Source organism: Opisthorchis viverrini (assembly GCF_000715545.1).
Source record: "Opisthorchis viverrini unplaced genomic scaffold opera_v5_110, whole genome shotgun sequence".
NCBI lineage: Eukaryota > Metazoa > Platyhelminthes > Trematoda > Opisthorchiida > Opisthorchiidae > Opisthorchis > Opisthorchis viverrini.
Genome location: NW_008751760.1, coordinates 1,256,711 through 1,274,385, shown reverse-complemented (window position 1 = coordinate 1,274,385; position 17,675 = coordinate 1,256,711). Strand labels below are relative to the sequence as shown.

The 17,675-nt window shown below is 44.5% G+C and overlaps 1 protein-coding gene across 1 annotated transcript in view; it reads left to right on the top strand.

The window, feature by feature from the left end:
* Positions 1 to 554: 554 nt before the first annotated feature.
* The window catches only part of T265_13796 (hypothetical protein), a gene marked incomplete at both ends in the record, with an annotated part of 31,806 nt that continues 14,685 nt past the window's right edge, over positions 555 to 17,675 (top strand). Inside the window, 3 exons of the mRNA XM_009170544.1 lie at positions 555 to 696; positions 4,538 to 4,893; positions 8,549 to 8,779. Coding sequence (XP_009168808.1) covers positions 555 to 696; positions 4,538 to 4,893; positions 8,549 to 8,779 — 729 coding nt within the window. The remainder of the gene's footprint in view (positions 697 to 4,537; positions 4,894 to 8,548; positions 8,780 to 17,675) is intronic.

Sequence of the window (17,675 nt, the reverse complement as noted above, 5' to 3'; positions counted from 1 at the left end):
CGACAAAGGCAATATTCGATTGTCTGTTACTAACCTTGAATCCGCTTACACAAGTGAAGTGGAAAAAGCATGACTACGATTAATGTGGCCATGAACACGTGTTAACTGGTCATTTCATGTGGTGGAGCGGGGCGCAGCTAATTTCCACCTAATTCCGACAACTCTGTTGGTACAAACTCCTGATGAACGCACAGACAGCATTGAGTAAACCAATGGATTATGTGCTAAGAGACCAATACGTAGGAAATAAAGACATCTAGAAATTCAGGAGTAAGTTCCTGACCGAAAGATTGGGCTAGTCCTGTTTAAGCCACTTGGCAGCATCTTGGCGTCTATACTCCCTTTACTCTAACTGTTCGCAACGTAACGTTGAATATGTCATGCCCGATGTGTATTCAGTTTTTCTATGTGCATATCGATAGACTATCACAAAACGCCAGGAAGGTCACACATGACATCAAGGCGAAGACGGTTTACTCGCTTATGTGTTCTGAATAACTGATCCGGGTTCCTGTTTTTCCAGATTCACATAAACCATCGGTTGGAAGAACATGTCATCTTCCATTGCAACAGGCTACCCTCGACGCCGGTACCGAAATCTCATCGTTGGACTTTTTATCCAACACTTATTAAGTGTGTACGCTGGCAGCTTGGGATACCACTACAATGGAGTGGATGGGTCGGAAGGGTCACAAGGTAAGCGAGCCACTTCAAACGTGCAGTAATGAATCGTTGCACAGATAGTCTCTAACTAGCCAAGACCCCTCCCAAGTCTGTACATTACATAACTTCCGTAGGAATCACGGTACTATGAGCTAAAGAGGCTGCTCCCAGATACAGCAAAATCGTAGATTTTTGCTCACGCGGATAAATTTTTCAACTTCACTTACAAAAAGTCCTTGAAACCACAAGTTGGATATGAAAACCAGTGAATAAATAAATGATAACGACGAAATTTCGAAACCCATAATGTTTGAGCTTTTGAGTAGTGAATCCTCTTTCCCATTTGCCTTACCATGTGTCAGATCTGAGCAGGAATCTGTGCACAGCCTACCCTATTCATGATAACCTCACTTGTAAACTTACAATGCCCTTTGTGCAGTAAGAAAACGTGTGGGTTAGTATTCATCGTTATCGACAGGGACCACTAAAAACTTTCTTTTAAACAACGTGGAAAATGGACAGTCGGAATTAACTGGGCCAGTCGTGCACGAAAAAATTGTTGAACCAAACCAACGGGCTATGCTGTTTCACTTCAGTTCGGTCTATCAGCTATGAAGTAGATGCCATGAGTTAGTTGGTTCCAGCTGCTACAGTTGTGGTAACAGCTAGGATAGAGCGGAAGGATATAACCAATTATTGTAGAGAATGGTACGATCAGTTAGTTAGCATTCGATTAGTTTAGTTGCTTAAAGAAACGAAAAATGGACACCTACGCATTCAAGGCTATAGCCTCGATACACGTACGCCATTAATCACCTGACTGAGATATATCTGGTACTAATCAGGTGACCCATCAAAATCCACCGATAAACGGGAGATTGGACTTTCGCTACTGAAGTGAGTAAAAGGAACTTGACGTTTCGACAAGTTTGCACAGTAATTATGTTCTCACTGGATAATCAGCTGAACTGAAGAGTTTTCAACAACCTTGTGAGTAGTCTTCCTCATGAAAACGTTACGTCTATTCACTCTGTATCGCTCGATTATGCAATCAATGGGATGGATAAGGCCTAATGGATTTCCTGCACCAAAGAGCTAACGAAATCGCAGTGCATGCGATAATGCTGACGTCAAATTTTCTTTGAGGAATGAAGCCTTAACACTTGAACTGGATAGCGAAATGTCATCACCGGTTTTCAAAACGCTAGCTGTGTAAAGGCAGCACAGAAGTGGGACAGTCAGCATTAGAAAGTATTAACGAAGTGCGGCAGCACAGTAATTCTTCGGTGCTGGGAAAAATAGTTACAACACAACCAGATTTTCGGCTGCCCAAAAAGCGGATACGTCGTTATGGAGACTCACTGGGCGAACGTTTAAGGTTGACAACTACCTATTAAACTACTCACAATAGTTACAACACAACCAGATTTTCGGCTGCCCAAAAAGCGGATACGTCGTTATGGAGATTCACTGGGCGAACGTTTAAGGTTGACAACTACCTATTAACACTACTCACAGTTTGTAAGTAGCCACAGGCCATGGTTGCCAATTCCGCTTAGATCGGCTAACCGCAAATGAGGTGAATCCCTCCTGGAGGTATTCCAATCCTTCAAGAGCACTGGGGACCAGGACCTGAAGAAACTCCCAACCGTAAAATAGCATTATCCGAAACCTCAACCGATTAAATTATCCTCACTACCATTGACATTTTGTGGCCCAGTGCCTCATCTACCTTCTGGTGGTGAATACGCGGGATGAGGAAACATGTGGTGCGTGAACTGTACTCTGTTTCAAAGGACATCGTAAAATGTTGCGAAAAAGACCAGCTGTAGCTTTTACCACCTAGGTACAGACATTCTCGCGTATACGCTACGCTTTTCCTGCGGTTGCAAGGCATGTCAAACGCGCTTCCAGGTACACACAGGTAGGTACATTCATTACCGTGTCACCACTCCAAGCAGTATTGGTTCGTGTAGAGTGAAACCAATACTTAGAAGACGAATTAGAAAGAGCTGAGAAAGGTGTATCGACGAAAAGTGCAGCACAACTTCACACAGTCCAGTTCATCTTGCAATGATGTCGGCATTGTTTATTCGAATCACTTAACAGTACACCATTGACTGTTGTTCGGGGATCCAGTTTCACGTGATCTCAAGTCCATTCTTGCTTTTTTGCACTTATATCCCGTTCTGTTTATTTTGTCAGCGTCCCACTATAATGCACGTTTGTCGTACTCAATTAGCCGGAGAAAAGCCAGATCACACTCGATCTTTGTTCCGAGGAGTGTGCTCATAGATAAAGATGACGTAGAGAGGACTCTGCATGAACACCTTCACAACCCTGGAGAATGTCTTAATTTGTGCCAAAAGTCTACGTGTGCGTACGCTGCGCCGAGCAACATCATCAGCCCCTGATGATGCCTCCTCAATTGAAGACAATTGCAAGTTATTTGTCACACTCGGAGAACGAACTAACAATTACCTGATACACATATTACCATCCATATCACTATCATATTCAACTATGAACTCCACATGAATTGTATAGCGGTTCCAGCTGTCCTATCTTTTAAATCGTATTTGGATTACCGTTATTCACCCACCTGATATCTCAAAGGGGCTGGGTTTGACGGGCAAACTTGGAGGTCGAAAACGAGCGTAAAACTGTGGGTATTGTGAGGGCTAAGTCCGATTTGGACTTGCACCTCTATTAATGGCAAGAAGTGGCCTCATAGTGTTATTTCCGCCAAGGTATTTTCCCTTGGTTATGAAACCAAAAACTTTGAGGGATTTACAACACACCTGTACGTGAGCGGAAACGAAGGCCTTTTGGAGTTGCGGGAACGCATTAGACATCACGCTGTACTTAATAAATGAAAGATCTAGGGAGTTAAAGAAGCCAATCAGACCACAGAAGTGAAAATAATGGGAGGAGAAAGTAGACAGTACGATCGAAGTTTATCAAACGTCGCGTGAGAAGTGTGGCGGAAAGCTGTGCAAAAGATGGGGTAAACACGGCCGATACCGTAAACAGCATGATTGCTGACTTGGCCCCTGAAAGCGAAGGAACAATGTGTGCAAGGGAACAGCGTATTTGGTTTAAATTTTGTTCCACTTGATGCGTTTTCCAACAGCATTTATTGGGGTTTGCTCAGGTGAACAAGACCTGTTAGCTCATGAACTAGCGTATCCTCGAAATGACCTACCCAAACGCCCATTGTTGCCCCGATTAGTCACAAAAACGTTTGCAAACTAATTGCAAACCCTCATGAACAAAACGACATTGGCCAGAGCTACGAACTTCTGAAATCCGAATACTCCGTCCATAGGATCGTCCTTGCTCGATTCAGAAAAACTTTTATGGGGCAGTGAATGTGGTGCGAATGAAGCACCGGCTGTGCTGGGAAAAAGGACCGGATTTAATGTTTTCATAAAAAGTGAAAATAAAAGAGAGAGATCCAGTGACAGATAATGACCTCGGAAACACCCAGAAGGATTTTAAGCCTAAGAATCCAGATCACGGAGTTCCAATTACTTGATCTTTCTAACCAGCAGCGTGCCGACATGAACTTCAATCCCCTTGAAGTTCTAATTCTATGGTTGTGCACGTTTATGAACTTGGAGTATTACACGATAACCTGTTGTTCTTAAAGCAATTTCCCAACTATTTCACACTTTCAAAGTGACACATAACATCAGTGTTCATCCTTTGAATTACCTTTGCGACGCTCAAGAGTAACAGTAGTTCCTAACTGTTTTTTGGTTGATTTGCAATACTGTATTTCGTGGCATTTCAAGAAAGTTACAAAATAAACTGAGGACTGCTAGCTCATATACATTTGTCCAAACAATCTCTTGTTTCACCTCTGAAATAGATTTACTCATATCGGAAAGGTTGACACTCAATGACTGGGAAGACGTATCAGAGAAACTCCGTGACTACCTCAGCTCTTACGACTATTCAATCATATGCGGAGCGAACCAGTTGACCAGTTCTGACTGCCAGTTGGCTCTAAACACACTAGCCGGAAAATACTTCGATCTGGCTCTCAAATCAAAACAGATGGGAGGTGACTCGAGAGTTTGGAGGGAAGCTACCACTGGTGTCTTGTATGGAGCACTGCTGGTGGTGGACCCGGACGCAGGACCCGTAGAAATGGCAGCGGTAAGTCAATGTGGACTATGGGATTTTTATTCCAGGACCAGCCTCATCCCCAGCCCCAGAATAGAGGTATGATGGGCACAGTTTAGGAAGCCTTCAAATTGGTGCGAGTTCATTTCACCAAACACCTACGACGATCCGCGTCTGCGTTACAGATTGGAATGAACAGCAAGGGGGTTTCACTTTCTCTTTGTATCATAACGGCAATATCGTAGTCTGAAAAGGTATTACACATTGAATCGAACGTGTGACATAGGATATCACCAATCCATCGTGTTGGTCTGAGAACAAAGACACGACCAATAACTCAGCACCTCTTAACCGGCATTTCATGCATACTGTATAGTCGATATCACCAATCTCATTCCATAGCTACTGCATTTCGCAGTGCTAACCACAAATTTACGTGAGTTATATCGCATAAAGCGCAACCGTACACCAAATGAACGACCAAGGTTAGGGGATCAGATGGCCAATGCATTCGGCTCGTCTGGTGACAGCTGCTCACAGACGGGATCGGCACCTGGCTTTAAACTGATAAACCAAAAGTAACGAGAATAGCCTGGAGGGTATGACTTGTACTGTCTGGGTGAAGATGGCACGTGCAGTAACAAGAGCCATATCTATTCTATCAACGACTAATCAGAGTGAAGAAAATACTCATTAAGGTAAACAGAGGGGGAAATGTCCATGTGGCTGACTGCGATTATCAATGTCATATGTGAAATGAGTCAGAAAAGTGCTCTCCTTCAATTTAACGACGGACATACAGCAAGTGCAAATCATTATTGGTGTGGAACGACAAAGAATTTTTCGGCAGTCCGGCGACCAGGATTCGCCACAAGGAGCACAGCTCACTAGTATAAACTGCGTTCCACAAAATAGCCCGATCGTAGCTGATATACAGAGATACACAGAATGGAACAGAGATACAGGCGAAGCTTAAATGATGAATCAATTCGTGCCAAGTGGTTCGTAGTTGATCTAAAGGTGTTTTCTTTCAAGACCAGCTATTAAGAGTCAGATGTCTTTGAAAGAGCTCACGGACAGCGTATAAAGCTCAGAAGATGTACTAATTCGACGGAGTTAACGAGAACCACAACTGAGTGAAGAGTGTATGAACGGAATCCAGAGAGATGGTTGGGAAGATCTAAACTCTGTGGTAGTAAAGCTCCCTTTCCAGAAATATAAACAAATGTGCAGGGCTAGTCCCATCGACGGTATCCCAGAGAATATACTCCTCGAGACGAAGAGAAAGCTTTTGAGGTAGATGAAACTTCCCCATGCGGATACAGCAGATGTGTTGTCGAAGCGATCCCTAAGCTACGTGGATTACAACACATTCGACTTTCCGTTGATGGGCCAGCGACCTCGGCATACTTGTTCTACTCGGCATACTAATTAATGATGTTTAGTTGAGTAACCAAAAAAAGTGCCTCCAGGATGGCCTGAACTGTGTGACGTCAAGGTCACACGCTAGGCGTACTATCTACTTTCCAGAAGCTGATTCTGATGTGGTACTCCGGTACAACCAAATACCCATTTCGGTCGTATACTGGAATGCGAAAAATCGGACAAAACAATGGTATGTAAAGGCAAGAAGGTGTTATGAAAAACATAAAAGCTACCCAACAGTTTGGGAGGAACCATATGGGCTGGAAGGGGCAGAACAAAACAGCTTGTTGGAAAAATCACACTGAAAGCATCGACACTGAAGTAACAAGACGTGCAGACTGAAACGATAATACTTTCTACCTGACAGTGGTCTCCTAATATCTGTAACTTGATTTATTCTGTTGCTGTAATTGAGTTTCCGGCAGTGTTTACGCCAGCCACAAAAGTCTACCTGACTGTATTTGAAACCTTAGAATGAAAAGAAGAGGATAAGTGGGTGAGGTAAAGGACCTGGTGATGGCCTATCGCAACCAATCTGGAGTTGCCAACGCCTCCACGTCACACAATCTGTAAAGAAACTGACATCAAAAACGCCACCGATAAAGATCAGTCGCCATTTCTTGCGAGCTCTCAAGCGAAGCACTGGAGGGATCATGAGAACCCCACTCTCCAAGGCGTGCCACATCAAGAACAGTTAAACTTTTCGTACACTTGTGCCAAGTTATACGTTGCCAACTTGGCAATTTGCACCACTCTGAATGAAACACGGAAAGCAACACTGGTCTCGGCAGACGGTGTTTCCATATGTGTTGCACATGACCGGGTCACCGCAGTTGACGGTTCTCGATGTTTCCCACGATTGACGTACCTGCAACCTCGTTATGAATCTGCTGACGCCATCCGACGCCAGCAAAATTTCTGAGGCCTTGGTGGTTAAAAGCCTGATGGCGCCTCACATCATCTATCCGCAGAGGGCATGTCACGCAACTATACAACAACACAACCCTTACTGTAGTAGGATACTTGCGATCCTTGAGACCAACTGATTTGCCTTTTTGATTCCACAAACGACGCAAATTGGCAAACGCTATCTGGGCCTTTGAGATTCATGCACTGACTCCATTAGACACCTTCGTCGGAGCAAAGATAACCAGCGAGGTATGTAAAATTCTCCATAACCTACAATGATTCGCCTTGAAGTGTAAGGAGCAGCTTCAGGAACTGCAAATGCTGGGCTTCAATAATCCCCTCTTTTGGTCACAGGGTTCAACCTTGACCCTGAATTTTCTATTGCTTCCATCTAGGCTCGGCAACCTGACCACATCTCAGTCCCTGTGCTTCCCTCGACTCACGCGGGAAATATGCATCTGCGGACAGATGATGTGAGGCGTCTTTAGGTTGGCGCCAACGGATTAGTGATGAGTTTACCATAAAACGGGAGTTTGGTTATACACCAGGTACTTCAATCGCGGAAAACATCCAACACATGTGCTACGTATGACAAAACACCGTCTATCGAGACGAGTGTTGTTCTCCGTGCCTCCCTCAGAATGGTGCAAACCGTAATGTGGATAACGTACGACTCGGCAGAAGGCCGTAGAAGATATTGTAAAGAGTTTGGATGTTGCTGGTGTTGATGTCACTATGACCCACACTGCGCTTGGCTGGGGACATTGCAAGAAATGGCAACTGATGGATGTCAGTGGCGTCCGTGCTGTCATTTTCTTTCCAGATTGTTTGATCGCGCACTTGGAGGTGTAGGCACCTCAGAATGCTTGACATAGGACAACACTGGAACTCCTCCCACACACACTTTTTCGCATCTTTCACTCAAAGGCTTCAAATATGATTGGACGAGCCTAATGGTTATAAGGCGATGAAGCTTCAGTGTCAGGACTGATGTTGCCGTCTCTGACGATGGATCGAAGGAATACTACCACTGAACGGCTTCTACGATCATGAATGACGGGATTCAGTTCCAGCCACTATACTTGCCGGATTTATTCCGATTTCAACAGTTTCCATGGATAAGGTAGGTCATCAATATGAGCTGACCCACAAGCCGCATTCTTTCAAGTTAGTATGTGTTGGTCCGATGGACACGCACTTTAAAGCCCTGACATATGCACCTACTTTCGTTCCTTCCTTCCAGCGTGGAATTTCGATTTATATTCAATGTAAATGTATCTGTGAAGTAATCCATTTTCTGAAAGATTAAAATCCACCTGCAGCGTGCTGGAAACTTTCTGACTCAAAGCTATGTTTCTTTGTTTGTGAGTGCCTGCGCCGTGGCTATCACATCCTGAACTTGCACTAACTGCCATTACAGCTTTCCAAAAAAATACGAGATGACTGTGCTGCATCAATTCTTGGTAAACCTGTCAACGAACGACTTCGTTACATTCGACTTCACGCCAACCCTCCATCAGGTGCACCGGAGTCAGTGAAGAGTCTCATGCTCAATCAATTTGTTGCGGAATCGATGGGAGTGTACTTATGTTCGGAGTATCGCGCAGCTGGTGAACATCGAGTGGCGATTTTTCCCAACAAAATGGCAGATGTAAGTCAAATTTGCATGTGAGTGGGGACATGTATTTGACGTCTACTTTAAAATGTCCGTTGCTGCCGAGATAGAAACCATGTGGAAGAATATGACGTACTGGGCGACGTACGAGTGGCGATTTTTCCAAACAAAATGGCAGATGTAAGTCAAATTTGCATGTGAGTGGGGACATGTATTTGACGTCTACTTTAAAATGTCCGTTGCTGCCGAGATAGAAACCATGTGGAAGAATATGACGTACTGGGCGACGTACGAGTGGCGATTTTTCCAAACAAAATGGCAGATGTAAGTCAAATTTGCATGTGAGTGGGGACATGTATTTGACGTCTACTTTAAAATGTCCGTTGCTGCCGAGATAGAAACCATGTGGAAGAATATGACGTACTGGGCGACGTACGAGTGGCGATTTTTCCAAACAAAATGGCAGATGTAAGTCAAATTTGCATGTGAGTGGGGACATGTATTTGACGTCTACTTTAAAATGTCCGTTGCTGCCGAGATAGAAACCATGTGGAAGAATATGACGTACTGGGCGACGTACGAGTGGCGATTTTTCCAAACAAAATGGCAGATGTAAGTCAAATTTGCATGTGAGTGGGGACATGTATTTGACGTCTACTTTAAAATGTCCGTTGCTGCCGAGATAGAAACCATGTGGAAGAATATGACGTACTGGGCGACGTACGAGTGGCGATTTTTCCAAACAAAATGGCAGATGTAAGTCAAATTTGCATGTGAGTGGGGACATGTATTTGACGTCTACTTTAAAATGTCCGTTGCTGCCGAGATAGAAACCATGTGGAAGAATATGACGTACTGGGCGACGTACGAGTGGCGATTTTTCCAAACAAAATGGCAGATGTAAGTCAAATTTGCATGTGAGTGGGGACATGTATTTGACGTCTACTTTAAAATGTCCGTTGCTGCCGAGATAGAAACCATGTGGAAGAATATGACGTACTGGGCGACGTACGAGTGGCGATTTTTCCAAACAAAATGGCAGATGTAAGTCAAATTTGCATGTGAGTGGGGACATGTATTTGACGTCTACTTTAAAATGTCCGTTGCTGCCGAGATAGAAACCATGTGGAAGAATATGACGTACTGGGCGACGTACGAGTGGCGATTTTTCCAAACAAAATGGCAGATGTAAGTCAAATTTGCATGTGAGTGGGGACATGTATTTGACGTCTACTTTAAAATGTCCGTTGCTGCCGAGATAGAAACCATGTGGAAGAATATGACGTACTGGGCGACGTACGAGTGGCGATTTTTCCAAACAAAATGGCAGATGTAAGTCAAATTTGCATGTGAGTGGGGACATGTATTTGACGTCTACTTTAAAATGTCCGTTGCTGCCGAGATAGAAACCATGTGGAAGAATATGACGTACTGGGCGACGTACGAGTGGCGATTTTTCCAAACAAAATGGCAGATGTAAGTCAAATTTGCATGTGAGTGGGGACATGTATTTGACGTCTACTTTAAAATGTCCGTTGCTGCCGAGATAGAAACCATGTGGAAGAATATGACGTACTGGGCGACGTACGAGTGGCGATTTTTCCAAACAAAATGGCAGATGTAAGTCAAATTTGCATGTGAGTGGGGACATGTATTTGACGTCTACTTTAAAATGTCCGTTGCTGCCGAGATAGAAACCATGTGGAAGAATATGACGTACTGGGCGACGTACGAGTGGCGATTTTTCCAAACAAAATGGCAGATGTAAGTCAAATTTGCATGTGAGTGGGGACATGTATTTGACGTCTACTTTAAAATGTCCGTTGCTGCCGAGATAGAAACCATGTGGAAGAATATGACGTACTGGGCGACGTACGAGTGGCGATTTTTCCAAACAAAATGGCGGGTTTAGTTCAAATTGCATGTGAGAGTGGGGACATGTATTTGACGTCTACTTTAAAATGTCCGTTGCTGCCGAGATAGAAACCATGTGGAAGAATATGACGTACTGGGCATTCGGTGGAAGATGATCATGACTTCAAAGATTGAGGTTAGGCATACTGGCAGTAAGACCACTGTTGGGTCTATTGCAGTATATATTTCAGTCCTGGAGGTGTAAAATTCAGAAATACCCGTAGATATAGTGCTAACAAACAAGTCCGTGCAATTAGTGTTTTGCACTTAGCTCTAGCGTATGGGAATCGACAACGCTATTAAAACGGTTTCCAGCAATAGAACATAAAATGTGATAGAGAACCCTCCCTCAAACGGAGTGCTTTCGAGGTACGTCTATCCACTACGAGTCCAAATAAATCAAGCAAAATCGATCACACCGTAAAGGAACGAACACCCCAGTACTAAGACAGCCGTGCAAAGTCACGTGGCCATATTGAAGGTTGTTAGTCACAAGATGTCTGTTTGACGTAGGTTACCGGGTTGTTGGGTCGACCATAGCTGGTGTATACAATGCTTTTCAACCTGGATTATGAAGTTGTCATTGTATCAGTGTTTTAGACGGGAATGCAGTTTTCTCTATCGTCTGCAGCGAGTACTTCTGCATTCCAGTAGCTGGAACGTAGAAGTATAACGTGATGATATTGCATACGGGTCACTAGCTCCCGCGATCCCAGCTGTACAAACAAAGAGCATTCGCGACACATAGCGTAGCCCAATCCAAACTACAAGTCATCATGGAGATGTAACTTATTATGACGAGAACTGCTAATACTGTTAGGAATTCGATAAATATCGAGGTGCCATGCATCGCTCAATCGTTTCTTCAAATCACATTCAAACTGTATTGCAAATGTCGCATCTTCAAATGAATTTTGCTGCGTAATTATTCTGGGTTCAACTTTTGGTCGAACCAAGACAGATCCAGTTAGGTATGGCCAGCCGATTTGGTGTATCCAAAGAGCCCATTATATTGGTCTTTCAAGGGAAGAGCTGACTACTAAATTTGGGTTAATGGCATAGAGAACTCCAGCTATTAGGGAGTAAACAGATCACTTCATAAAACTAGAAAAATTTTAATCCTCGGTCGTGAAAGAAAGTTATTCAACGGTGGACGTGTCACCTAAGCTGTTTCATCGACGAAGAACAGTTTCGAGAGAGGTTCTCGTGTGTCTAGTCAAAGTTCGGTGTTCACTCAACATACTCCATATTGTGCATAAAACCCGGTTCAATCCAAAGACAAACGGGATGAATGTCGTCGTTTCAGAAGAGCAAGGCAGACAATCGGTGGTTTTTACTGGGAAACGTTTCGCTTTTGACACGAAAGCTTTATCAGGTCAAGTGAGCAGGTCATCAAGTTGGTCAGGTTGTAAGGCAGACGGAGAACCAATTAGTAAGATATCTTCACACCAGCGCACTAGATCAGTGTTGAGTGTCAACGAATGGCTCTTTTCGGTTCTTGAGTTGATGGGTTGTGGGAGTTTCAAATTACTTCTGATCGGCTTTGGTTCATTAGTCTTTCACTTCAGGATGCTTCAGTTGATGATTCACCGCGGGTGCTACTGGTAGATTTCGCTGTTCTTCGTGGGCTTGTGAGTGCTGGGGGGAGGGGAGGTGGGTGAGGTTAAGTGCAACTCAGATGATGACTACTACTCCTTCTGATAACCTCACCGACTGACCCGAAACCGTTCCCCATACGCTTGCCAGCTCCATGCTTTCTATTCTGTTGACACTGGGATGCTTGCCGATTTCTACCGCCTTGACCATCAGTTTGTGACGTGGACAGTAGTGCTCGCCTCAAACATTTTCTGAATATATTTTGTCCCATGCCCAGTGCATGTTCCGCCATTGTCGAGTCTTCCAGTTGCGCTCGATATTCACCTGCGTCTCTTGATGGCCTGTTTATTTTCCTCCTGTGCCCACCGATTCTGGTGTCATCATCATCATCGACAGCGTGACTTCGGTGTTCAACACCGATGCTTCACTGCCGTACAACCATGATTTATTTGAAAGTCTTGTTGTAAAGAAAAGAGTAAAGGTGGACAGGGAAGGGACTTAGTGCTAGCTTACCACAATCATTCCGAGGTGCCTACACCTCCAGACTCGCTCAGACAATCTGGATAGAAACTGACAACAAGAACGCCACTGACATCGGTTGGCGGCCATATCTTGTAGTGTCTCCCAACCAGGCACAGTGAGGATCACGCGGTCCCCATCCTGGAAGGCGAGTAGCACCAACAGCACCCAAGCGTTTCGTGATCTCCTTTATACTCCTCTGTCAAGTCAAGCGTTGGTCACCTCTCTGAATTAGGCATGGAAGACAGCACTCTCTTCAGCGAACGATGGTTCGGCATACGCGACACACGTGTGAAGTCCCCTGACCGTTTGTCCTATACAGACCTTGATTTGTACACACAGCACTTAATTCTGTCAGCTGGCGATCTTCGAATTGTACCAGTGTAAAGCACGCAGCGTTCCCCCTCTGGAAAGCTACTCTTATGTCAGCTGTGTTTAGAATCCTTTGAATGACCTCCGATGTCCCTGGATTCTGTGGAATAAGAGCAGTCCCAGTCCATTTCCCGTTAGGTTCCGCCACCGGTACCAACACCCTTTGCAACCGACGTCCAATCAAATTAACTGGATGTCCACTGCTCCAAGGTTTGTTTTTCACTTCACTTTGGGCTAATTTCCAATCAACGACTTCTGTGCACACGGCTTTTAAACGCATGAACATTGATGAGGCAATACTGGCGAACAGACTTCGGATGGGCAGACGAGTAGTTAAAACTGCTCCAATGTCGGTTGGCTTCTCGTGTACTAGGGTTTTTAGTTTTTCCCAGACCTCGTGTGTCATGCAGTCTAAAAAAGGCCAGTGTACCCGAGGTTGACTCTATCTCCATACTAGGTTTGATATGAGGACTCAGTTCATTCAGATAGTTGTAAAACTCACTAACCTTGTCTCGTTTCATCACGATGAAAGTATCATCCACATAACGCCAGAATACCTTGTGTGAATCGGGGAATCCGCCTAGAGCTTTCTGGTCAAATTCTTCCATAAATATATCCGGGGATATTGGAGATCTCATTGCTAGGCATTGTTCTTGAGTGTAAACCACGGAGTTGAAAACGAAGTAGGTGAGATTCAGGCATGCTTTATTGCTTTATATTATTTCATCTACCGTGAGCTGTGTCCGTTCAGAAAGAGTGGCGTCTGTTAGTAGCAGTCTCTTGGTTATTTCTAAAGTCTCCTTTTGGCACATTTGTATGTAACAAATCGATATCGAAACTTACAAAGATGTCATCTGATTAAACGATGACACCCGCTGCTTTGTTGGCAAAGTCATGGATTCTTAATGTAAGTACTAGATTTCCCAGTGAGATGATTTAAAACACCTGCCAAGAATCTGGCTAGCTTATGCGCTCGGGAACCTATTCCGTCGGTCACGCCGGGACATCTGGTTTACGGATTTTGGGTAGGCCATAAAGCCGTGGTTGGATCGTACTATCGATACCAAATACCTTGCCGGCAAACATCTGCCAAGTTTGGCTTTACTATTATTCACTAACGATGTAATATGCGCATTATCGATCTGCAGGTAAGGACCCCCAGCTAGGTGTTGCTTGACCTTCTATAGATAATCATTCTTATTCATGACAACAGTTGCCTCATCCTCATACTATGTCCACCTGCTTTATGATGTTTAAAACGCTTCATCCTGCTGGTTTAATACTTGGAGCTTTTGGTTGCTGAGACTCAGGGTTGTTACCAGCTGTACCGACGACCTCTCCACCTCTATTGGCGGAAGTTTCCGAAACACAGATTCAGCACTTGGGATTGTTGCTTCGCCCTTGTCACCCTTTTGCTCATCGCAAAATTCAAGCCCTTCTCTAATAGGCAATGCTTTTCTCCACTTAGCGGTCTACTTGCTAAATTTACCATGCTACAATAGCTATTAGGCGGCTCAGACTTAGTCATGGGTTCGCGAGAAAGCTGAGTCTTAGAGAGCGACTTTTCGAACTTACACATTTGTCCTTGGAGCATTGTCCTTGGATGGCTTTTACTTCTGTTGGTTTCGAGTAACTGGAAGTCTGCGGGCGAGAGTATGGTTTGAAGATCTTGGCCGAGCCGACATGTGTGATGACAGATATAACATAAACGCCGATTAGTCAAGTATATCTCTGTTTCAGGAATGACTTGGTCGCTGAGAATGTTATTCGGGGAGGGGCGAGTGACGTGTCCAGTAAAGATGTAGGGAGTAGGTTGTGCTTCAAGTGTCTAACCTTTTCAATCGAACATAGTCACTTGAAGATTTGCGAATACACTGTCCGTAGTTGTTTTCCATCGATTGGAAGGGGTTTGGAACCGATCCAGAAGATCTTGGTAAATAATCGGTAGTTTTTACTGAGCAACTTCTCGCTTTTGTCACAAAAGCCTCATCAGACCAAGTGAGCAGGTCTCCAAGTTAGTCAGGTTTTAAGAATGAAGGTTAATTTACCTCCAGTGTTTATCCCTGTGGCATGAAATGTGTAAAAAGAGAAACGGGCCTACAAATTAAAGGGAATTTGCCGAAATTCCCATTGTTGCTTAGTAAACGCCAGTATTGCTGTCGATGATGACGATAACTGCGTGTCGAAATCGGCAACCTGTACACATGCCTGTACGGAACGACACAACCGAAATCCTCAGTTCCTTTTGCCACCAACTGGATGGCAATTGCATACAGTTTATTTAGTGCAGCAGGAAAGTGTACCGGTAAAATCAGGTGCCACCGGCTTCAACAGCTTTTAGAACCCACCACATCCAAAAGTGAAACCATACCGTAAAGGACCATCACGTGATAAAAAATAATGCTAACTTTCGATAACGGTCCAGTTCGTAGTCAATTCGTCCAAATAGATGGGTGATTTACATGCCAATCATTGTCACAAAACAAGGTCGCTGACCTGCTTACCGAACCTGGTAATTAGTCTGTCAAATCTGCTTCGCTCAACAAAGCATACTCAAGAAGAATCAGTTGCCCTCACGGGTCCACAAGACTTTCATACTTTCGATCCATGATAAACGGTTTACAGTCAGGAAAAAGAACTAATCCAAAAAGACTGTAAAACACTTCCTGAGAAGATGAATTGAAGCCCTGTATTGCTACGATTCTCCCGTAACTTCTTCCTCCAATGAACCAAAAGGTGGAGTAGTAAGGCATCTTAGTTCAGTTCAGGTTTCCAGACACAAATCGCGTACTGAATTAAAGCGATTTCAACTGCTACAGTCCCGTTTACCGATGACATGGAGATCAAGGGGGATGAAAGCTACATATTGGATACGATGACCTAACTAATACGGTGAGCCTACGTAATTCAGTATCTCGTATAAGAAAAACCGCTCAGCTGTAACACCCTTCCGGTGCATAGCTGCCATCCTACCCGAAGGAAGCACGAGGGCTGGGATACTGCCAGGTTGCCCAAGCATAGAAGGGTGTATATCTTATGACAGGAAACAGCTATCTTTAATGCATTACCACCACTGGACGAGCGACAACCATACTTGTTAGGTTCACTAACCACTGGGGTACTCTTATCGGGTACTCATCCGGAGATAGGATAGTTACTAAAACAGCTGAGTCGACCGGTAGGGGCATTTACACCTTATCACCAAATCATGGATTTATTGTCCCTGGGTCACCTATATTTGATACAGGGCTAGGCGAAAAGGGCATTGTGAGGCTAGCACTAAGTTCATTTCCCGTTAAACTTTTCTTCACAGTAAGGCTTTTAAACAAATCATGGTTGTACGGCAGCGAAGTATCGACTTTGAACACTGATGTCATGTTGTCGATGATAATGACGATCCAACTTACCTCAGCATTACTCACCCGGTGTTCCCACCAGACTTCGGCATTGCTCGGAAGACATCGATGAACAAACATTAAAAGTCTTTTGGCGTCCTCAGCGCGCATTGGCCAGGTTTCTGACCCACATAATAATGTGAGGATCTGATGTCACGCCCACGCCACAGGTGACACAGGCTCACAAAAGCGGCTATGGCCTTCCCAATCCGGATGGAAATATCATCTTTCGCGAGACCACCGCGACTGATACAGCTGTCCAGGTAAACAAATTTGTCCACTACCTCCATCGGTTCATCCGCAAGTATGAGGCTAGGGTTCGAGCCTACCCAGTCTTACAGTAGCACTTCACACTTCGCAAGTATGCAGCGCATGCCGAACCGTGAGGCGGAGTTATTTGCATTATCACAGGGTCCGATCCAAGAAGAGTTACGTCGCCTGTGTACTCGATATCTCGGAGAAGACGTCCCGGAAGCACTTCGACCCCACAGGGATTAGAGGCTGGTAGTGAGTCATCTATGATCGTATCAATGACGAAGTTGATTAGGTAAGGTGAAAGAAAACAGCCCTACTGATACCACTTGATCTGAAGTCAGGCGTAGACCAGGGCAATGGACGTACAGCGCCTTAAGAGGGATTAAGATTTTCGGGGGGCACCTTTCCTCCACAGACACTGCCATAGTGCCTGACAGTCTACAGAGTCAAAGGCAGCTTTCAAGCCAAGGAAGAGAACCACTGTTGGTTGCTGTTCCAGAATGTCGGAGGGTGAGGAAACAGAGTACATGTGTATATGCTGCTTGAAATTTCTCTGCCTGTCTATCAAACCTCGGGAGTCCAAATGCTCCCAGGAAATTCGCTCAGACATTGAGTATGCGTACGATAATGCTGTTCTTTGTTCAGATCATTCAGAAATGCAAACCACTTTGAATAGCCCATAATTCTGGTTTGGTGTCCGCTTCAGACCTGCAAAGTGAAAAGTGCTGTTACAAGACTGGGTGATATCAAACCCAAACCTCATGCTTGAAAACGACCCAATCGATATTGTAGATAAATTTGTTTAACTAGGCAGCTGCGTAAGTTACAGTGGAGTGACTGAATGTGGTAGTAATTCTCGAATCTCGAAGGCTAGGGCACGT